This window comes from Vicugna pacos, chromosome 13, assembly GCF_048564905.1.
Source record: "Vicugna pacos chromosome 13, VicPac4, whole genome shotgun sequence".
Lineage (NCBI taxonomy): Eukaryota > Metazoa > Chordata > Mammalia > Artiodactyla > Camelidae > Vicugna > Vicugna pacos.
The window spans coordinates 17730906-17755408 of NC_132999.1; the positions used below are offsets into that span (position 1 = coordinate 17730906).

At 38.8% G+C, this 24503-nt stretch overlaps 1 protein-coding gene across 13 annotated transcripts in view; it reads right to left on the bottom strand.

The window, feature by feature from the left end:
- Nucleotides 1-24503, bottom strand: part of SGIP1 (SH3GL interacting endocytic adaptor 1) — a 193899-nt gene that overhangs the window by 22746 nt on the left and 146650 nt on the right. For 9 of the 13 annotated variants that reach the window (XM_072974259.1, XM_072974258.1, XM_015240188.3 and 6 more), the window contains 2 exons: nucleotides 21476-21535; nucleotides 314-425 (listed from right to left, as the gene is read on the bottom strand). In XM_072974259.1, the coding sequence (XP_072830360.1) occupies nucleotides 314-425; nucleotides 21476-21535 (172 nt within the window). Of the gene's footprint in view, nucleotides 1-313; nucleotides 426-20347; nucleotides 20413-21475; nucleotides 21536-22472; nucleotides 22539-24503 lie in introns of those variants that run through there. The other 4 variants (XM_072974264.1, XM_072974263.1, XM_072974266.1 and 1 more) reach the window with 3 other exon arrangements.

Genomic DNA, 24503 nt, shown 5'->3' on the forward strand with positions numbered 1-24503 from the left:
TACTTTTGTGAGAGAATACATTTTCTCCTTGTTGACAGAGCTGGGTTAGTGTTTTCTGTAACTTGCAATGAAAACCGGATCAGAGATTTCTGGGTAGTAAGATATCAGACGATTGGACCTTTAGACACAATTTTTAAAAAAGCAGTGAATTAATAATATTCCTAATTAAATTAATTCTAGGTATGCCCCCTGTTATGGTTAACTGCATTTTGTTTGTTTGTTTTAGGATGAGGAATTAAATAGTAATATTAGGGTGTCTTTCACTGAACAGAATAGAATTTGGAGAACACAGTGGACCAAGCCCCAGGCTTACTTGCTTGGATCTGCTCCTTTGAAGTAGGCGTTGACCGTTTCCGTAAATGCTGCTGCAACAGGGAGGGTGTCCTGGGCTCCCATGGTGAGGGGGCTGGGTCCCCGGGAAGAACCTACATGAAATGAAAAACCTTCATTTAATGTGGGTTGGAGACATCTTAGTATACGTGGAACTAAAAGCTCATTCAAAAGTTAAAGTCTGAAACCTAATTACTGGGGGAATAAAGTAATATGCTAAGAACCATAACTCTGTATATTCAACATAGAGCTCAAGTATTTAAAAGGAAATATTTGGCTGGTTTACAGACAAACACACTTGAAAATAATCGATTACATGTTTTACTACAGAAAAAAAAATCCAAGCAGAAGTATAAAGTCATAAGGGTTTTCAGTGTTTTACCTGAAGCGTAAGGCAGTATTTGCATGACAGTTTGTACAGCAGGTAGTTAGTAAAGAAAATTATTAGCTTCCTGTTTGAACATTCACCTTATACAATTGTCTATACACTCAAAACTGCATTTCTTCATTTTAAACAGACAAACATTAACCCCCTCACGGGATACCATGTTACACATTGTCCTCTCCTGGATTGCTTCCATTTCAAAAAGTCCAATTACCCTCCGACAAAGGAGGCTCAAGTGTACATGTCCCCAAACATATACAACCCAAACGTACACCTTGACTTAGTACAAACACATAAATGCATCAATTCGCATAATTAAAAATAACTGCAGTATACCAGGGACTACACTGAATACCTTATAAGAGTTATAGCACCCCCCTCCATCAGCCCTGTGGGATAAGCATTATTATTTCTGTTTTATAGAAACAGAACTGACAATCAACGAGGTAAGTGACTTGCCCAAGATAACATAGTTAAGTGGCAAAACTAAAATTCAAACCTAGATTTGCCACCCTATAAAGCACGTGTTTTCCCCATGCTGTTTATACCACATTGTTTGTCTAAATGAAACATTTTCTTGTATGGTTTTGATATAGCAGGTTTCCAAAGGGAGCCAAGTTGAGGATGGTTGTCTTCGTTATCAATCTCTAGACATGGGACTGAAGAGTTGAGTTTCAGTAAGGACCAAGTAAGTATTCATTATGTCTCCCATTCACTGCTTCTCTTTCCCATCACACAAAACACATTTACTCCCCTGACCTTGTCACAGACTATGCCATAGACTTTTTATCTCTTACCTTCAGTAACTTCTAGCTTCTTCTCTGATTATGAAAAAAATTTACCCTTTGTATATTTCCCTCCTCAGTAAAGCTTTCCTTGATAATTCCACTTCATGCCAGGTTGTCTACTTTTTGTGTCTTCCCTTGGCTTTCAGCATCTTGGACGTGGTCATTGATCATTAACAAATATTTACTTATTATCAAACACAATGGCAGGTGCTAGGAATTCAAAGACAAATTAAACATAATCCTTGTCCTCAGAGACTTACAGTTCAATGTGCTAATATCATCATTAGCATCATCAACATTCACTACCAGACTTACTTCCTTAAGCATTATTTGTTGCATACTTACTGTGGGTTTTACCTTCACATTATCTATGAAATAGTATGAAGTAAGCATTATCTTCATTTGGTAGTGGTTGGAACCAAGGCTAAGAGTTTATACAACTTGCATAGTCTTGCACAGCTGGTATGCAGAATATTTAAAATTGGTACCCAGATACATATAAGTTCAAAGTTTAGGCTCTGAGGACTATATGAATTTGCTGCCTTTGTGGTCAGTTACAGTACCATCTGAGGGCAAGCAAACAATTACAGTAGCATCGAGTGAGTCTTAAGCTGGAGTACGCATGTCTAAGTCTTTGCCACCACAAGACTGTAAACTTTTAGAAGGAGGGAGCTGTGACATAAGCTTTTATGAACCATCCACGGTCCCTAAAACAGAGCCAGGTTTCCACTGATTATTCATTAAATCCATGTTGAATTATCCATTGTTGGACCCCAGAAAGGTAACATTTAGATACATCTATAAATAAAAAAGGCACTGAACAGGCGCCTCTATTATTCTGTAATAGAATTGCTCAGTTTGCTTTCTTATTTTTCAAATAGTTACTGAATAACTATTAGATCCTGGAGGAGAATGGCTTCTCTAACTGTTAGTTAAAACTGAGTGAGAATAGTGAGAGGGGTGGATACTCACCATTATTTCAGGGTTCCATGTGATTGGGACTTGGAATTTGGTGAGCATACGATAGATTTGCAATCAAATAATCAAAGTAATTTGATAAGTGTTCTAAGGATACTCCAAGCAAAGCTCTATGAAAGCACTTCATGTTGCTTAGATAGATCAGGGGAGGTGTCATTGAGAAAGTAACACTGGAGCTACAGTTTGGAAATGGATAAGATCTCACTATAAGGTGATGTTGTTAGGATGTGGGGCCTTTGGGAAGTCATCGGGTTACGGCAGCGGGGCTTCCATGAATAGGATTAGCGCCCTTTTAAGAGAGGCCCCAGCTAGCTTGTCACTCCCACCACATGAGGACGCAGTGAGTCTCTGGCGTCTGCAACGTGGAGGAGGGCATTCACCAGAACACGACCACGCTGGCACCCTGATCTTGGACTTACAGGCTCCAGAAATGTGAGAAATAAATTCTTGTAGTTTACGAGCCATGCAGGCTGTGATATTTGTTACAGCAGTCAGAACGGACTAAGCCATGCTGTTCAGGACAGCTCTGTCCTTCCTGACCCACTTCCTCCCTCTGCCTCCAACAACCCTGTACTCTACTGCGTTCACCTCTGGGCACTACCGTTCTTGTTGTAGGTTTGATCGATAATGCCAGAGAAGGAGAAAACGCCAAAATTTTACCAAGGACCCTTTTACCTTAAAGGATCCACAATTTACAATTCTAATTTCTTCACATCCTTACACATTGGAATAAATATGCCATTTTCTATTTTACTTTTTTCATTTATTACATAATTTTCCTTATTGCTATCTGGTCTATATAGCATTTTCAGGTTATATATTATTCTACAAATGTTCTCCAAATGTTGGGTCGTTTCTAGGCAGCAATTATTCTAAATCCATCTTGGTACAAACTGGATTTCTTTTCCTTTTTAATTATTTCCTTAAGATATAGTTTTAATAATACAAAGTGAGATGACCAAACCATAAGGTAGATAAATTTTTGATTACTAAGAATGCCAGATTATACTCAGTGAAAAATGCTATTAGGAATATATGAATGCTTTTGATCCCCTGCAGTAGCTCAGAGAGTCTTTTTAATATAATTATTGGAAAAATGGGCTAAAATCAGGAGAATGTCTAAGATGTTGAGAAATTCAAACCTCATGGCCTAAGATGCCTAAGAGGGGCCTGACAACTATTTTCAAATATCTGAAATATTTCTAGACAGTGACTCAAGGGACCAGAGTTCATGGCCATGAATCTGCAAGTTAATAGCTTTGTGATCTTGGGCAGGTCAACTAACGTTAGGTTTTCTCAACTATAAAATGAAGGCAAAAGACCACATCATCTCTATGTTTTAGGATTTTATGATTTTAAGTTGATTATAGGCATTTAAGAGTTTTCAAGCAATAGGAACAATATTCTTACACAGAAACAAGGTGCTTTGAAAACAGGATCCCCTCACTGGCAATTTGAGCGTCTCTGCCAAACATCTACTGAGCCTCCACTGTGTGTGACATAGTGGTGGGGACACAAATGTGTAAACTTTCAGGAAATAAGATATAAGCGTAGAGAAAACCTAGTACCAATCACACATGCAAACAAGAGCTGAAGGCAGAAAGTTCAAGTGACAGCTCCATGAGAGTATTTCACGGCAAGGTTAATTGCCAGACGAGCAGAACAGGAGATGCCACTCCATGACTTAACAAAAGGAAGCCTGGGCTCTGGAGTCATACAGCCTTGGATGTGAATCTCAGCTCCTCTACTTAAACGACCTGAATGACCAGGAGCAAGGTTTTTGATCAATCCGTGACTCAGTTTCCCCATCTTTAAAATAAGATAGATCATAATATCTATGGTAAAGGCTTGTGGTGGACATCACATGGGGTAACGTTTGTGAAATCCTTAACACTTTATGTACTCGGAAAACATCTTACTGTTGCTGTCATTTTGTCACAAGGAGCTTTTGAAGGTTGTTGAATTGGAGTCGGTTCTTTGAATCTGAGTATGTAGGTAGAAAATGAAGACAGATGCTAGCACAAATAGTGCTCTTCACTGAACACGGAGATAGACTAGAGTTTTCAGGTTCCTTCCATCCCTAAAATTCCCTTATCCTAAGAAAAATGAATTCTGTCACACGTTTAATTTTTTGTGTATGACATAGGTGGCTACCGTATCATTCAAGTTACCTGATATAATGGTTGGATTAATAGGAGATGAAAGTTGGTTGAATGCATCTTTGTCACTTGATTCATTTGAACGTGACTTCCTGAAATAATCAGGCATTGTGCTAGGTGCTGAGGGAGTCACAGAAATGTATGAGATGTGCCCCTCCCTTCTTGGAACATAACAGTAGGGGAGGGAGGGTATAAAATTAGATACAAATGAAAGATAAAGAACTACATGGAACTAGATAGTAGTTTAATATTATAATTTTTATATTACTGTTAATGATTGTTTTTAAACAATTCAAGGTAGAAATAGTATTTATTATGTCTATCCTATAATAAAATAAAATATCAAACACTAATGTGGCTTTGCGTTCTTCATACATTGAATGCATAAACAGATTTAGTGTAATTATCTCTGTTTCACTAGCCCAAGTTCACTCTGCTAGTAAGTGGTGAAGCTGAAATTCCATCCTAGTCCCTTAACTCTAACAAAGACACCAGTAACAATAACAAAAGCTTTGTAGCTTTTACCGCATACTAAGAACTACTCAAGGGGCTTTACTTACATTAACTCTTAATGCTGATAATACCCCCATTAGAGAACTACAATTATTAATTTTGTTTTCCAGATGAGAAAACTGAGGTTTCAAGTCACTCAGTAGCCTTACCCACAGTCACCCAGTGAGTAAGAAGGAAGAACAGAACTGGGATGCAAACCTAGGCCTTCCTGCCTCTGGATCCCACACTCTTAACCTCTCTGCTCCAGGAGCAAAAAGTCAGATCAAGGTCATGTTATGCATCTCATGGTGCATTTGTGGTACCTTCAGAAGGACAAGTTGCTTCTACTAGCTTGTCGAGTTCTGACAGAAGAGCTTTACACCATCGCCTTCGCTGACTTCATGGAATCCCATATCCTTTCTAAGACTGGCAATTTCACTTTGCAATATATGCACACTGTATTTGCATTGCATGTCCACTGCTTGTAATATCAGACATGTATGGAGAAACTGACCAAATCTGGGTATTATGTAATGAACAGGCATAGATGCTGTAGAAGCTAGTGTTAACTTGGTAAAATATTAGAATGGGGACTAAAGTTGTAAGGTTAATACCTTCATGTTGTGTTGATCTTTACCTTTTTACAAAATCCAGTAACTGCAAAGACACCAATAATGACACTTTGGTAAGAAATTTCATTAGTATATGTGAATCTGAGTTCCTGCACATAGTAAATACTGAACAAATTATAGCCATTATGATTACAGAGAAGGAAAATTTGCCTGGAAGACACAATATGTAATATAGTGTTCCAGGAGAGTTATATCTGTTACATGCTTTTCAGTTTGCAAGGCCTTCACCTTCATGAGAACGAGGAAGGCATATTTTAAAAGCCAGTTATCACAGAATAGAATTAATGATACTTAATTTCTGGATATGTAATTAGAATTAGTTATTTCCAGTCTTCCTCTTCATAAGCCCCTGCTTACCTGCCCTGGAGATACATATATATTCATGTGCATATATTTTTGCTTTTCAAATTCCACTCAGTCCAGAAACATATAATTGGCAGACATTTTTGTCATGTTTTATAGAGAATTTTCTTCAAACTGTCTTTGCTTACAGTTTCCAGGCCATCATCTAACATGGATTAATGCCCTAATTAATTAGCTTCCTAAAATAATATATTTGACTAAGAAAATGGGAAAATTGTGTTTCGTTTTTATCATCACAGCCACATCCAGCATATTCAACACAAGGACTGTTGTTAGAAATGATCATAAGGCAGGAGACAAAGCCATAATGAAATGTATTTGGTATGAAGACTCGCAGGACCAAACCCTAGCCAATTTCACACAGGCGGCATGGGCGTGTGACTAAGCACCTGAAGCTGGGCCAGCCACAGCACGGCACCGCGAAGGATGTGGGGAACCACGTGCGTGAGAGCTCATCTCTGCAGAGCACTGTATGGGCTGGCCGTTGTGCTGAATACTTTACATACATCATGTCTCCTAGTCTCCAAACATCTCCCTGGGGTACGCACCATTATTATGCACATGTTTCCATTAAGGAGATTGACGCTTAGTGAAATTAAATAATTTGCTCAAGGTAACTTGCTCAACAGTAAGTAGAAAGGTGTTGAGACTGAAAACCACACCTAACATGAACTGTGTTCTTAAATCCTGCTCTGAATTAGCAGTGGTGGGCCATTCACGTGAGTAAGCTTTGCTCCAAGATCCACAGCATGCGTTCTTAATAAGGCAGCATCACCCCAAAAGGGGTAGAAATTGGTTCTTGGGGGAAAGTGAAGGAAGCCTTTACTTTTTTGTGTATAAAGCACACAGGTATACCTACAGTACATAACCAGTACATCTGTGATATTAAAATTCTACTGGGGAGCAATTAAGAGGAAACAAAGGTCTAAAAAGACTGTGGGTAAGGGAAGGGGGATAACGAAAAAACAGTTTGAGAAACACTGGTTTACAGTTTTAAAAGGGCCTTTGGTTGTGAATGTCATTTATATCCCATCAACTCTCTTGGGAAAAACTTTATAAAGCACTGGTTTTGCTAAAGGATAATAATAGTTTATTCCTTTCTTCAAACTTACACTGAGTGAATAATAACTGTGGTGCCAGAAATTATGAGTGGGCTCCTCAAGATCCCTTGGGAAATACCCAGTAAGGACCCCACAAAGGAACAGAGCTCAGGAAAGGGAGGGCAAGAGCGTGGCTGAGCCGGGAGAGATGCTCTCCCATGAGCAGTGTGGGCAGCCCCTGAGCTGAGGCAGGAAAGAGGGGCACATCCTTCGTGGATCTGCTGCAAGCAGAGGAGCTGGGGAGAGCCTGCGTCAGGCTTCAAACCAAACAGGAGCAAGGTCAGACTACAAGGGTAGGGGACAGTGACACAGGCCCGAGAGCACCCAGAGAACGAGTGGAGCGTCTGCTAAGGAATGAGGAGAACTAGAGGACTTCCAAGCAGGTCGGGCTGGTGGAGTACGTTTTTCTGTGGAAAGTAAGTATTTCCAGAGACATGGTGGCTACTTAAAGGTATGGCCGTGGAGTTGACAACACCAGCATATTACTAGCCTGCTAGCGTCTTTCGCAAGTACAAGTGGGATACATGAATACTTTTAAAAAGGAAAGGAATATAGAAATATAATATTAATACAAGGAATTAATATAAGCAATAGTATAACAAGTAAAATATAAGGAATAAAATAGTCACTGAAGAACCATAAATGGTTGAAAGGTTTGAAAGCAAGTTCAGCCTCACTAGTAATCAAAGAAATATGACAGGAAGAGAGACGGAATGTTTCACCTTTTCAGATTAGAAAAGATCTGAAAAAAAATGCTTCATGCTTGTGAGCATATAATGAAAGAGGCACTATAATATAGTGTTGATGGAAGAACTGGTATAAACTTTCTAGAAAACTACTTGGCAATGTGAACCATGAACCTTTAAAAGTTTCCTAATTTTAACCCATAATTCCAATTTTAAGAATCTATTCTAAGAAAATGTCTGAAGGCCAAAGGATAATGTGTAAAGATGTTCATTGCACATAGGAGAACTTGAAGCAATTTAAATGCCTAATCATTGAATTGAAATAAATCACAGCTCATGACAGAATGAAATGTCACGCAGATACTAAAAAGTTTTCAGTAATTAAAAATGGAGCTAAAAACAATCACATATGACATTTTATCTATTAGACTGGAAAAGGTGAAAAATACTGACATCTTAATGTTGATAAGCAAATGCAAAAAATATTAATTACAATGTTGATATGAATTTTTGGATGGGCATTTGGTAGTTTGTAGTATTAGTTTAAATGTGCATACCGTTTAACACAGTAATTCCATTTTTAGCAATTTATCTTTTGGAGAAATTCACACAAGTACATGAGAATATAGGTTTAAGTCCACTCCTTGCACCATTTTACATAATAGCAAAAAAATACGGATATAAACCAACCTAAATATCTGTTAATAAAAGATAGGTACAGCCATATAGTATAATACTGTGGAACCATTAATATGATTATGTGTATATGTATGTATATGCACGCATATATATATATACCCACACACTCTGTATTCTGCATTTAAATGGCTACATTGACTGCAGGTTATAGAGCAGAATATATCTTCTATTTGCATAAAGCCGTACATATTTCCTTGACTGTAAGAAACATACTTTTGAAAACACAAAAATATTAAATTTCTGAAATTGAGATGCATTTTGTAATCAATGGCAAAAGAAAACGCAGCTGCTAGCAGCGAGCATCCCAGCGTTGTCTCTGCTTGCCCTGGTGGAAGCCTAAACAAAATGTAGACGTGATCAGCTCATCTCGCAGTTTCCTCAGCTGAGCTGAGTTAATTTGAATTGCTAGCTTCTCACGTATTTGAATTGCACCCTTATTTCCTCTTAAAAACTTTTTTCTTAAGGTTCCATCCGATGTACTAATGAAGTAAAAACTTATTTGTACACAGAAGATAAACTGTCACACACCAGGGTATGCAACTGCAGGCAGGAGAAACTGCCAGAATCTTTGAAATCTAAACCACGGAATTTTGAAAGATGGGACAAATAGGTTATGACTGAATTATGCATCATGAAAGGATATACAACTCAGGTGCTAAAACTGTATCTGTCAACAACTTCTGGCTGACTTTCAAGAAAGTTATTTACCTGTTGGCAGTTTATAAATAAACTCAGGAATACGAATGCAGATAAAAGCCTGGAATTTTTGATGTGCCCCCCAAAAGAAGCTATCAACATCAAAGAGAATAAAGAGGTCAAGATTATGAATGTGAGGTTTAAAAAGCATCAAGTCACTGTGATGTTAAACATTACTGCTGATGGCCAGAAGTGATTTAGATATATTTTTAATTCTGAAATTGGAATCAGTTTAGATTCAATTTCTGATGGTTATACTGAAGACAGTGGCTTGCACTTTGTTTGTTAGAAAAAAATATATATTTTTTTACATTTAAGGAAGCTTATTTTGCACCGGAAATGTTGTTGTTAAACCAATGGAACATATCCCAGTGGATGGCTTTTTGGAATCAAGTATATGCAACACACACACACAAACACATGTGATTTCCTGGCTGTATTTACTCCTTTTTTTTTTTTTTTCCAGTTCCAGGATCTTTTTTCTCCTTTAGCTTTATTGAGTTATAACTAAGAAATAAAATTGTAAGATATTTGATGTGTACATGGTGATGACTTGATATAACTACACATTGTGGGAGGATTCCTCCCATCAAGTTAATTCATATGCTGATCACACTTCCTTCCTTCCTTCCTTCCTTCCTCTCTCTTTCTTTCTTTCGTGAGGATATTTAAGTACTACTCCCTTAGCAGATTTCCATTGTGCAATACAGGACCATTAACTATAGTCACGATGTTATACACTAGATCCTCAGACCATACTCATCTTATAGCTGAAACTTTGTACCCTTTTACCAACCTCTCCCTGTGTCCCCTACCACCCAGCTGCTGGCAACCACTTTTCTACTCTGTTTCTACGAGTCTGACTTTTTTTCCCTAGATTCCACATATAAGTGATACCGTGCAGTATTTGTCTTTCTTTGTCTGGCTTACTTCACATAGCATAATGCCCTCAGGATGCATCCATGTTGTTGCAAACAGCAGGATTTCCTTCCTTCTCTGTGTTCACTCTTTTATCTATACTTTCCCATATTTTGAATTTTTAAAAGTAATGTGCTTACATCAATTTCATGATCAGAATAAAATAAATTATGAACTGCTTTCAAATATAGTTTAATGGCATGGGGGACATTATCATATGATACAATAAAAGAATGCATTATTATATAGTGCATGAAAATATAAACTACACACATACACACACACACACGGTCATGTACACATGAAAAATCTTAGAAATAAAATACACTAAAATGCTAACAATGGTTATCTATGGTTATTAGATTATAGATTATTTCATTTTCTTTATAGTTTTCTGTTTTTCTAAGTTTTCTGTAATGAGCATGTATGGTGATAGTGTGGCAAAAAATTATAAATAGAAATTGAGAGTTATACTGGGATCTTAAGTAATACTGAGGTTTCTATATTTCTCCTTTATTTGTTTCTTGAATGGTCCCTGTTCTTACAGTTAAGAAGTGGATGCTGGTAATTCTGAATGCCATTGAAAGTTATTCCCCTACGGGGCTGATATTTATGAATGGAGAGGCGTGACGAATGCTGTCGGACGTAGTCTGACTGCCTGAAAGCCTGCTGTTTGCGCTGCCAGTTTCATGGGGAGCGGGCTGTGAGCAGAGTCCAAAAAAAGGCCAAATCTAGGAAAGGCGTAATCAGCATTAAATAATTCATTCTTCCTCTTCCTGGACTCACCCTTTACAATGACAATTGCAACTCTTGAAAGTCACCAAAACATCCTTGAAAGATTAACCTCACCCTTGCTCCTTTGTGACACTTCTCCAGAATAGCCTTTTGTGTTTTCTCAAAGGCATGGCTGAGCTTCTCAATCAAATCTTAGGGGAAGCCATGTGGCAGTTACTCTGACTAGAAGGCCACGCAACACAATTGTTAGCGGCGCACACTGTCTGTGCACGCACGCCAGTGGGAAACGAGGCCCCAAGGCTACCTTTACTCACATCCTGGTGACTCAGTACAGCAGAGCCAGCAGAAGAGGAACAAGCCCATGAAAATTCCTGTCTGCTGGAAGTCCACGCTCTAGCAGCAATTGTTACCACATACATGTTGCAAAATAGCTTAAGACACAAAAGAGTTAAAATCTTAAGGGCCATGACTTCTCTTAATATCTCATCTCAAATGCTGTATCCTGATGACCCCAAATTAATCTTTGGTTTAATAAATAAGAAATGAATGTAAAATTCTTAGCACATACTAAGTATTCATTAATGTTCATTATTAAGAAATGATTACATTTGAATTGTACTTTGTAGTTTACAAAGTCCTTTCACAAGTAACTGACTAAAATCTGTTAGGGGGTATGTATGGTGCTGATGAAATATATTCATTCCACACACATAAAAGGGCTTAGAAATGGGAGATTCTCTTGAGTCTTGACATCACCTGTCTGAATCACTTTTTCGTTTACTGTGTCAGCTCTTCTCTCTGAAGGGGGTAGTCAGAGGGCCTCCTCTGTGTCTGGGGGAGTCAGGAGTACAATGCATGGGCTGCCTCCAGCTGTGGACAGCTCTTCTTAGAAGACACATAATAAAAAGTTATTATACAAACTATTATGTATAAAGTAAGCATCAAGGATATATTATACAAAACAGGGAATATAGCCAATATTTCATAATGACTATAAATGGAGTATAACTTTTAAAAATTGTGAATCATTATATCGTACACCTGTAACTTATATAAGATTGTACGTCAAATGTACATCAATGAAAAAAAATGCTAGTGTGCAATGAAGGCTCACAATCATGCCAAGGTAAACAGATCCCTCTCGTGATTCTCGGCTTCTCCATTCTTTTCTCAGAAAGCTTGAAATCACTTGTCAAATCTGCTGAAATGCCTTGATTTACAAATTCTTTAATAAAAGAGATGGTACCAGATTTTCTTCTAACATCTCCCATCAGCATTAACACGGTACATGGAGGAGTGTTATCACCAGGTAGATCATTAGTCTTAGCCAGTCAGGTTTAATGATAGGCTCTGATGGAGGCTGGTGGTGGCGGGGGAGTGTGTGTACAGCAGGGAGGAGGGCTTCTGCCTCCAAATCATTCTGCTCCATAAACAGTGGGGAAAAGATTGCTCGATGTCCCTGCTAACAAAGAGGAAGAAGACTACACTGCAGCCACCCAACCTTCTCCAAAGCAGGCAATGACTAAACAGAACAGTCCAGGGATGTGTGAAGTTGGACAATAGTGGTTAAGAGCTAACCGTTATTGAGCACTTTGCGTGCACTGATCTTGTACTCGACTATTTAATCTTGACGACAACCACTGCAACCGTGTGAAACAGGTTACTATTTCCTAGTCACACCATTGCTATTCCAATTTCCAGAGGAGGAAACTGAGGCTTACAGAGATTAGGTAGCTTACCTAAAGTCACATCATGCTGAGACTAATTTAGACCCAGAAGGCTAACTCCAGAGCCAATGCGCGAGCACACACACACTTTCTCTCTCTATATATACCTATTCCATATATTTTCTCTGCTTATATGTATATGTGTGTGCACATGCATGTGTGTACTGAGGGCAAACTAATAGAAGTTAATCAGGGGCTCTTTTTCTATTTCTAGTATCTAGGATAATAGCCAATAAACCTTTAGCTTAACATTTGCACATTACATGAGGCTTTTCATTAGAACTCTAACTTAGCAATATTTTATCTTTCTTCAAACAGACTGTGTGTAGACTTCAATGCCACCCCTCTCTCTTCCTCTGGAAGCGCTCCTGAACCTCCAGGTTTTTCTGCTGGGTGCCTCCAAAGCACCTCTCTCCTGAATTACAACGCTCTCCACATTATTGTAACAACTCGGTTAATGTTGTCTTCTGTGCTCCATGAAGGTAGAAGGACGACTTTCTTGTTCTCTACTGTGACCCCAATACCTTTCATGGTACTGTGCACATTGTAGGGACTCAAAAACGACTTGCTGATTGAATGAATACAGCCACAACAGTATCTGTCCCTATAGCAGTATTACTGTTAGGTAGTTAGATAAGTGGGGGCACCAGGCAGATAAGGTGGATGGTCTGGAAGTTGGTGTTATGCCCGCCTCCAACATAAAGGGCCTTTACTTCCTCTAAATGAGTTTCAGCAAGAAACCGGTTGGAACCCGACAGCTGCAACTGCGTGGTGGGAAGGACTGGACGTGACCCAGTGCACGTTGTAATATAATCAGCATTGCGGTTTAGGCCCCCAGGGGTTTTTCTGTGCATCATGGGTAAGGACATGTGCAAAGAGGACAAACATGACTAGGCGTTCCAGGGGCAAGAGCCATCGATCAATCGAAAGACCATCTCTAAGCACGAGTACAAGCGAGGGGGCAAAGCAAAGACTTTCCTCCTTTGAATCAGCTTGCCTCCCATTCTTGGAGGTGTACGTTCTCTTTGCTAAATAAAATTTTAAACATCTTTCAGTACACAATGTTCTTTCTCTCATCTGAGTTCTTATTTTGGGGTAAGACAAGAACTGGGGTCTTCTCCCTTCCCCTTTTGGGGTAACATTATCAAGGCCATATTCTACAAATTTGTTCATTGTTTTGTCTATCAGATACCTACCTAGTGCAGAATTAGTTAACATGGTAGATAAACCTCAGCATTTTGCTATGCATCCATTATAATAAAATTTGTGCACCCCCACAGAGACATGTGAAGACAGTCCTGACTCCTGATAAAGAACATTAACTATAAGTGTGTCTGGGCACATTGCAGCTACTACGAGGAGTATTTCAGAAACCCTGTAATATCATAATGAACAACTAATTCCTCCTTCCGGACATGACTTATATGATTATAAATTTACTAAGGGGGTAGGTAGGGAACTTTAAAATTGTTTGCAAGATCTGCTACTTCATGGAAAAAGAAAAATGAAATGCCCTATATAAACCAATTTTCTTTCTGCTCATAAGCAAACAAATACAAAATGTATTATTCAATTATTTCTAAGACTTTGAGTCATTGCATTTTTATTTGATGTGCACAACAAAAATTAAAAATCCCCTCCATCTCGTATGATGTTCAGTTTTGAGTGTTCATGTCGATGTGTCAAGAAGAAGAAAAAAGAGAAAGAGATCAAAGATTGCAAGACAGATGAGAAGGACAGACACACATGTGAGGACCAAAGGCGTGGGCAGGCGGCAGTCAGAGAAAAGAGGTCAGACGCCACCTCTGTGTTAACTTGTAACTGCAGTGGTGGTCTTCTAGAAGGCGGTATTCTCCTTCTAGGCTTGATGTCTGCAATTTTCCTGTCTGGTACGTAGGTTAACGATCATACTCAGAGTGCAACTGGGTCAGACAGTTAGGTGTTCCCCTGAGCATGAACAACAGATCAGCAAAAGATCTAGGCACCTAATATATTCCACAAAAAATATCCATGGAGTAGCGTGCATTCAGTATTCACCATTCATATTTGTGTGGCTTTTTAAAGAAAAGATACAACGGAGCAAATTCCAAGTTACAAGGCATTCCTTTTCCAATATGGCTTCTGAAGACAGACTTGCCCCCAGCCTAAACCTCCCTCCATGGATTCAGCCCTTATCTCTACGCAAATAACTCCCAAATTTCCACAGTCTCTGTACTCCTGGACTCATGCTACATGGATGGTGTGCAGGACCTCAAAGCTGAGCAGCTCATTCCTTCTGATCAAATCCAGTGCTCTTGGAATCGTCTTTCTTCTGATTTACAACAGCACCTTTCTCCCTTTGGCTCACAATGGAAGTTTTCACTCCCCACCCTCCACATTCTATTAGATGTCACATGTTTCCACCCCAATGGTGTTCTTCAAATCTCTGGATGAAAGTGGTGCAGTTCCTTACTACTTCTCCTGAACTGCTTCAGTAAATCCCCAAATTTCACTGCACCTCTAATCCTGAAAATCAAAGATGATCGTGCCACATCCTCTCTCAAAAAATTCTCAAAATTGCATCTGGTAATTCAAATTCCTTCACTCAATATTTCAAGCCTTTTAGAATATGATCTCTACTTATTTTTCAAGATCATTTCTTAAAACATCCCTCGTCACCCCCACTCCTGAATATGATGTGGATACCACTCACCCTAATGCCTTTGGTCAAGTCATTCTTCAAAGTGGAGCGGTCTTTGCTGTCTGAAATCCTCCTCGTCCCTAATGTCAGCCAGGTCAAAGCCCCTGTGCCTCTAAGAAGTTTCCCCAGATTCTTCCTAGTTAAAAATCTATCCATGATTCATACATTTCTAGCATGTTTTTATAATTCCATTATGACATTTACTGCAGGATGCTTTTTACAGGCAGTCCTAACTCTTCTATTGCTTATGAATTCCTGGAAGGCAGAAGCCATATCATTTTACCTCCATAACTCCTACACAAGGGCTGACAGCTAAGAGGAGCTCATGGAATGCTCGTTAAACACTGAAAAAAGAAATAACACGAGTGAATAGTCTTTAGCTTTTCTATTCTGTTTACTATTAACCCTAGTTCCCTTTTCCCAATCTAGGGAACTATTTAACTTATGCTTCAGGTTTTGAAATTGTCTACATATAACAATTCTTCTTTTGGGGGCTTAGGGCTTTGTGCTGTTCTGATTAGTTCTTCTCTTACTAACCCCTGTCAGATGAGAAACACTGTTACATCATCTACTTCGGCACTCAGGTGAGGGTGACTCAGACTCAGGGTTCATTTCCTTTGTTGGGGAGCAAAAGGCTTCAATCTTGAGCAAAGCAAAGGCTGTCCAATATTCATGTATTTTAAAGTAATTGAATCATGTTCATTTTCTTTTGCATGAGGGCCACATTCAGAGTAAACTGCCTATTTTGGACTCTTATGGCCATAAGAGAAGAAAACGTACCAGCAATGAGTCTGATGGAGATACAAGAAGATGCTCCAGGGCTTAGTCACGATCAGAGACCCACGAGGTCTCTTTAGAGACTAGGAAAATACCAGAAATAAGGAGCAAATGCATCATAGGTACAGAACATTCTCTGTCTCTTCGCTTAATTCTCCTCATTCAGTTTGCGTGCAAACTCAAAGCATGAATAATGAAAACATTTCAGAGCTACAGAGTCATAAAAAGACATGGAGGAATCTTAAATTCATATTATTGACTGAAAGAAGCCAATCTGAAAAAAGCTACATACTGTATGATTCCAACAATATGACATTATGGAAAAGGAAAACCCATGGAATTAGTAAAAAAGATCAGTGAGTTGCCAGGGGTTGAGGAATTGGGAAAAAATGAATAAGTAGAGCACACAGGATTTTTTGGGCAGTGAAAAGAGTGAGATAAGGACAATTAGTGAACACTTCCCACTTGAAGAATGTAGTGAAATTAGCAAAATGCTTGCTTCCAAGAAAACTGGCTATGCCTTTCAGTTTTTCTTTCTCCAGTGACTTTCAGATGAATGAATTAATATCCTTCTGATCACATGTGAAAAATCTGACCTGTCTGCTGCTTTACAGGATGCTATTACTATGTCAGGGTAAGGAAAGCTGAGTGGTCCATGACTATGATTACGTCTTACCAGTTACTAAGTAGGGATATTGAATAACCTACTGAAGGAAGTCAGAAATTAAAAATGTCTAAAGAGTTCATTTTTCCCACATAAACAACATAACTCTAAAGAGGAGAACGCAGCTCCCAACATATAGATGAAGTCCTTATAGAAAGATACTCTTCCTCCATGGTGGCGCATCTGGATAAAGAAGAAAACTTGAATGTAGGCTTGGCTAGTGGACTGAATGACAGTGGGATGGACATGACACCAGAGGTGTCAACAAGGTCAGAGACAAGGCATAGACAGGGGACTGGGGAGCTGGAAGGTTAGGAAAGTTGGGAAAACCCACCAGCACCACCTATGTCAAAGGGCTGAAGCAAAGACTGAACGAGATCACGTGTGCAGAGCGGAGCATCAGCCCAGGGCTCCAGCGAGGCAGCCTGGGTTTAAATCCCTGCTCTGCCTCTTCCTGGCTGAGTGGTCCTGCAAAAGTCACTTATGTCATCTGAATCTGAATGCCTTCATCAGTGAGTTGTGCGGGTGAAATGAGATACAGATAAAATGCACTATTTGTGTGGTAAGGGTTCAGATGCTAATTACCATTATTTATCATTTTTGTTACCTCAGGTCCTCCTGTTTATAACTGCCACCCTCAGTACGCGCCGTTCTCCTCTATTTTATTTTTTCTACGGAACTTTTACCATCTCCACACTATATATTTTACTTATTGTTATATCTTCTTATTTTTGAATCTCCACATTGAAATGTAAGCTCCATAGTGACAAGGGATTTTTTTCTGTTTTGGTCCCTACAGGGGAGTGCCTAGGACAGTGCTGGCACCCAGTAGTACTTAATAAATATATGTTGAATGAAAGAATCATTGCCTAATACAGTTCTTGGAGTACAGGAAGGGCGACAAATTATTAGTTCTGAAATAGCCAACATGGCATTTGCCAGTGGGAACCACTTCTGAGATGTGGCCAGAGGTGGGGGTTACCGAGTAGAGGAAAAGTCTGTTGAAATTGAAGAAGACAAGGAGGCCCTGCAGCCAGCGTGTTGGGTGGGTCTTCCACATCAAACCTCTGCTGCAAAATGAAGCTAGGGAGTCAGGTGGAGAATGGGATCAGAGGGGCTGCCAGCCTCTCCAAGCCTGCAGATAAATGCAGAGGAATACGCTATACATCAGTGGAATGAGCAGATGGCTGCTTTCCACAATGGGAGCAGGGGTTAGCAGGGTAACACCAGGGAGTTGGGAGAACTCAAACATTGCCTCGTAGTCCCATGACATATGGCTCCCAGAAGACTGAAGATCTTTCCGTGGAGAGTGCTGTGGGAGAAGAGATGGCCCTGGAGAGAGCTGGGATTCAGTTAAGGAAACAGATGTGCCAGTTCAGCAGAGAGCCTGCAAAGGTAGAGAAGGGTGTTGCTAAAGACGTGCCTTCCCGAAGGTGTGGCAGTAAGAGCAGCAGACAGGAGCATGGGGCAGTCTCGAGATGAGCGTGCACGTGGCTGTGTGCACAGAGGACAGGGATGCTATTTGGAACAAGGACACTCAAGAATGTGTGGTTGTAGGTTATTATTTTTTTTCATTACGAGATACAAGATGACTTTGTAATAAGCTAACCAAAGGAGAGGGACAGCACATTTCTAGAAACACCTCCAAATGCTCCAGGGAATTATTCAAATATCTAGCAGTCACATCATCTCCGTGTTATGGGAATAGCTTTCCCTTCCTTCAGTCTTCAATAGGATATACTCCTGGATGAATGAATTTTAAAAGTTACTACCTTTTGTAACCTTTACTTTTTTTAAAGTCCAACTTAAATAGGTTAAAATTTCAGTGAAATTGTATATAAAAGTAAAACATGAAGACAAGCTTTGGAACTCTTGTGAGTTGGAAGATTTTTCTCTCTCTCTTGCTATGCTAACTTTGGAGTTGGGAAGCATCTCATGGTATCTCCAAATAAATTCTTAAGGCAATGTTCACTAGTTAGTTGGTTGGTTGGTCAGTGGCTCAGATACCCATAGGGTAACCACAATGCCTAGAGGACTGTAAGAACAAAGCAGTGGATAAGACAGGCTAAGGTTTGGAACACTCTGAAAACATTATTTAGATGACAACAATTAATATTCTAAAGGCTATTTAGAACAGATGGATATTTTGATCTGGGAGTTTTTCTCCTTCTTCTGAATTCCTTGAATAAAGAATTAACAATAATCATAATATTATTAATAACAAATGTGGGTGAAGTCAGAGTGCCCTAGGAGAATATACCAGAAGTGCTGTTCAATAATACATGTTGAATGGCAGCCTCTAAGGGGTTTAGAATTTGGGTAGGAGCACTATTCCCAAGACATTTTAACGTGCACTGTTTCAGTGTCACTTTGTCATCACAGCAGAAAATTAAAAAATCATTCTGGGTTGCACCAGTGAAAAATTCCTGAAAGATTAATGTAAATAAATGATGAAAAGAAAACATTTTCTATTCTTAAAATACAGCCATTCTTGTGACATTTTTAATTTCAGGTGGTAAGGTGTTATTTTTAGTTTCTCCTAAGTCTTCCCTTGAAGTTCATTTTGATGTACTTTTATTTGCATGAGCATTTCCTGATGAAATAATAGGGACACACATTCATGACATGGCTGCGCCTATAATCCCTTGGGAAGCCTTGTCTGTACTTCCCAGACTTGAGCAAAGTCCAAGCTGAAGGTAACACAGAGACTAGAGATTCCAGTTAATTTCTAGTTAAACCTCTTTCCTGCATGACCTCTCATGGACCAAACTGAGATGCTTAATGGAATTTGGATCTTACTAAATAGAATGGCGATGTTACCAATTTTAGATATCCAGAAATCTACTAACAAACATTTTATTTTCCTAAAAAGAAAAAAGAATGTGGTTCACATCATTATTCCATACGTTTATTAATACTTATATTTGATCAATGATACATATTTTAAAAACAAACTAACAACCAACAGTTGTCTGTAGATTGGTACCTTCAAAAAGAAAAGTCTCTCTCCCTCTCTCTGTTTAAAGAAATCCAAACCAAAACACATGCAAACAAGCCAATAGACACTCTAAAGCCAAAACAAACCACAACAGCAAAAAAGTTACCAAAGATGTTTTTTGGACCCCCAGACATTACTTGAAGGCTGCTGGCAGCATATTGCTTACTTCCCTGGTTAACATGGTAGACCACAGCTGCTGCTACGGCCGGACGGAACCAGAGAAAGGGGCAGGTATTGGCTGTATGTCAAGATCACCAACCTATTCAGCCAGAACTTCTCCTCTGAGATGTGCTGATCAGTAAAAGATACCTGGCCACTTTTTAACTCCATCTGATTCAAACAGAAAGTTTAGATGTTCATAAGTTTGTAAATTTTGCACCTTGGTTATTACAAAATTTACGGCCCGAGGCAATGAAGATTTCCGACATCATGTGAAAAGTATGCATCCTCCTTTAAAAACTGCCTATCCACCCCTTCTGTGCCTGAGCCTGGACAACACATCGAGCGTTGGGGAAGTTTTAAATCAGACAATACTCTCTGCTGCTATCCACGCTACTCCATGCTAAGGACTTCTGTCTCTGGGACCACTTTGTAAGGAACGTTCACTGTTGAGAGAAAAAAAGCCATACTGCACAAACTACTTAAAAATCTGTATCGGTCATTCCTATTTTTAACATTGCGTTAAAACATACACTTAAATTACCAAAGTTCTCTTTGTTGTCATGAAATACAAGGGCAAGTTCAATATTTATATTCAGTTCTAGGTTATAGTATTTTCTGGCCAACTTTTGATCCCATTGTTTAAAATTGTAGAAAGTAGAGACTTAACTGAAACATTATGTGTAAGATAGCCCATTAATTAAGTTAAATTACTTCATTTTCCCTACACCATTAGTTTAAATGAGCCATTTCATCAAATGCCTGGCCTGTTAAAATGATTCGGAATTTAAATATGGAACAAAAGAATGCTAACACTTAATAAAGAATATAACAAATTATCCAACATCGAGGTTAGAAATCTGACATTATACTTATGCATATTTTTTTTAATCTTCTAAAATGGCAAGTCCAGTGGTGGTTGTCCAGTTTAAAGTCATTCCAGTAGCAATTTCAATTTCAGAAGATGTAAACAGAACTTACTAAAAATACTCTTTTCTCTTTTCCTTATTTTTCTGATCTCCCATGCAGCATTCCTTGTCGTAAGAATATATTTGTGTATTTATATTTCACAATAGTGGATGTTAAATCTGAAATATTAATTATCTACAGCAAAGTTACATGCCAATTCCAGCCAAAAATGTCCCTATATTTGTTGCATTGCATTTGCAAAAGAGTTAGGAAAGAGCCCTGGTTGACAGAGTTAAGTTCCTTGCCCAAAATAGTTTTTGTTTTTGTGTTTTTTTTTTTCAATTTAACACAGTTAATTAAGTAACCAATATTAACTGCATATTAGCTTTCATTTTTTTTAATATGAAAGATTGAAGATCTCATACAAACCAAATTCATGGAATATTTTCTTTAGTATTGAATATTTTCTAAGTAGCCATAGCATTTTTATATAGCAAACGAAACCAGGTCTTTTGATGAGAACTGGGATTTCGAAATGCGGATGGGGAGAAAGCAGGAGGGGAGGACAAATTAGAATCTGGTATGCTATGTACTACTTACCTTCAAAAGTCAAATAAAACTTTCCTCTGTCAAACCAAACGAGGGAAGGCTGTTCATTCTCTGTATGGCCAGGAGTTGAAGCGGGATGGGGAAGGTTAAGGAGAAGGAGAGAGAAGGACACAGTATGAGTTACAGAGCAGGTCATTAATCTCACTGTGGGGGAGGGCGGAGGCACTGCATGCCATTAGCGTGCAGGAAAAAAAAAGGGAAGGCTGGCAATCATCTTTTTTTTTTTTTTTTTTTTTTAGTTCAGGAAAAAGAAAGCAAAAGCAAAGCTATGGAAGCCTGAAGGGATGGGCACGTGTGGCTGGTAGCTTGGTACTTGGTGCTTGTGCGTATGGAGCAGAAGTCTTCCTGGCCATGCAGGGGCGTCAGCGTATTTTAACTGCACTAGTTTGGGCAAACTGTCATTCAGCAATTGCTGTATCCATTACATCTTCAATGTCATCCCCTTCTTTGTTTTCAAAAAAATAAACTCGAAGTTATGGGTTATATAAAACTTAGCTTAGGTTTTAAATGACAACAGCATTGCATATCAATTGAAAGTTCATGGAAGATGTCATATATCTTCCGTCCCCTCCCCTGAAATCACCTTAGGCATCCAGACACAAAACACCCTTTACCTACATACCAAAGAGAAAGCAAGGTTACTAATGGTGCTCTATTCTATTCTAAATTAAAAAGACATCACTGAACAGGTAATTCTGAGCAGTTAAATTATTCCTCCCTTTGTAAATTCACAAAGCAATAGCATCCCACCTTTTTCGACCCTTTTCACTGAGAAACTGTCATGCAACCTGCTGCTTTTTAATATAGTCACTTAAAAAACATTTCAGTGGCATGAGTTCCACAATGAACAGTAGATAGATAGTGCATCTGAGAGGCACTGGACACTCATGAGGTGAGTAGCATGTCCATGAAGTTTAGCGTTCAGATGGCATAATGGCTTGGATTTTTAAAGTCTAGATATCTAAAAATCACTCGGCTAGCACCATACCTGCAGGCGTTTCACAGCGCCTTTCAAACGAGGGCAGTTTGTCATAAAAAACATCATCTTCTGACACTACGAACCAAAGAAATATAAAAGAATGGAAAACAAAAACACAAATACAAATCTCAAATGAACTCAAGCAGCACACTTTACTGATCGAAACGCAGAAAAGATTTTGATGGAAAAAGGAAACAAAACCTAAGACACTGTGATTATGGACAGGGTATAAAAAGTGACGTGCTTATTTCATGATAAGTCTATGAGAAGAAACTGAAAATTTTAAAATGCCAGGTTTTAGCATCTGTGAATTCGCTGAAATCAGCTTCATGGAAGAAATCATGCTCCTGCCTTTTCAGGGAGTTGTTAAAGGCATTATCATTAATAATTGACTTGTGCAAATGTATTTCACTCAGACGCAATTCTCAAGTGGCCAGACATATGTCCATCAACAGAAACTCCTGATAGAGTGCTGACAGCTCGGTGGGATCACCCCGCATGCACCTTCCTCGCCATGGGGAAAGAGGAAGCTTTTAATGAGACCATAAAAATGCAACACTATAAATCTGAGGTCCCTGAGTGAAGTATCCCATTTCAGCTCCATCAATATCCAAATTTAGTTTGTCTTGCACCTGTCTTTGGTAGTTATGGATGGGTAATTTTGAACAGCATGATTGTAATTCCATAATTGGCTCTGGAAGCAAGCATCATCAAATGTCTTTGTAAATTGGTCACAACAGTTGCTCTGAACCCCAACCATTCCACATCTTTGCATGTGCTCTCCCTTCTCACCAACAAACAAATGCAGATAATTGAAGTTTTACTCTGTTTGATTTAGATCAATCAATGCCACAGGTCTGAAGGGTTATAACTTTAATAGAAAATTGAGTAAATTCTGTACAAAGAGCAATGAGGGAGATTCTTCCTTACAATGCAGAGAAGTAAGATAAAGAAATGGATAAGGGTAGTAAAATTACTTCATAAACAACGTTTCTTGGAAAATAGTCTACTAGCTTGCCTCCTAGACTTAGTAAGGCAGGGAAATTGCTTCTTTGCAATTCTTAGGGCTCTAGGATATCACCTGTCAATCAGTTTTTATTCATACATGTGGCTTCCTTGGTGGCTAGAACAAGTGAATGCAATTCCTTTAATATCTGTAGGAGAGGAGCAGGAGCCAGCACTAACACCGACGCTCCATATCTCCAGGAAATCGGAAGTGAAACAGGAACCTTGGCAGAAACTGAATGTAACAGTGCTTTTTCATACCTGCTGATGGGGAATGGTGGAGAATATTTCTTTCTTTTGAAAAACTAAATTTCTGTTTACAATCTCCTCAAAACGAGGAGCCTCCAATTCTGCCATTTGTCCTTTGAGCTGAAGTTACAAAAGAATAGTTCATAAGGGTTGAATAGCATGCTTAAAAAAATTTTTTTTTATCATGGTTGTGGACATTGAGGACTTAGAAGCAAATGTACTAAATCAATCAGGGAACTTAAAAAATGGGTCACTGGGTAACTCTGCTGGATTTAAACAAGGGTAGCACACAAATTAAGTACCGAACAAAATTGTCCTTAAGAAAGAACCATGGAAATTGCCTCAAATGGATCTGGGATGGGGACTGGCCAGACAGCTAGCACTGGAGACAGGCTTCCCCCATCCCAAAAAAAAAAGCAGAAAGAAGAAAAATACTAAAATTAAATGTGGGGATTTTAAATTGAGATTAAGAATACCCACCTCCAAAGGTCTTTCTTTTTGTGCAGAATAATTGATGTTAATCCAGATTTTTGTTTTTTTCAAAACAAGATTATCCAAGTCAGAATTGCCACCCAGCTTGGAAAGACAAAGGCTTGGAGGAAATATTTCAAGTTTTAGATGTTATGGTTAATATTCCAGTACTGAATACAAATCACTTTTGCTCAAAGCTCTACACCAAAGGAAGCATCAAAGTCCAGCTGATACTTCCTTTGGTGTCCATTGAATGTCCATTCATTACAGATTCCTGGGATGTTAAAGATGCAATTAAAAATGCATAATTAACAG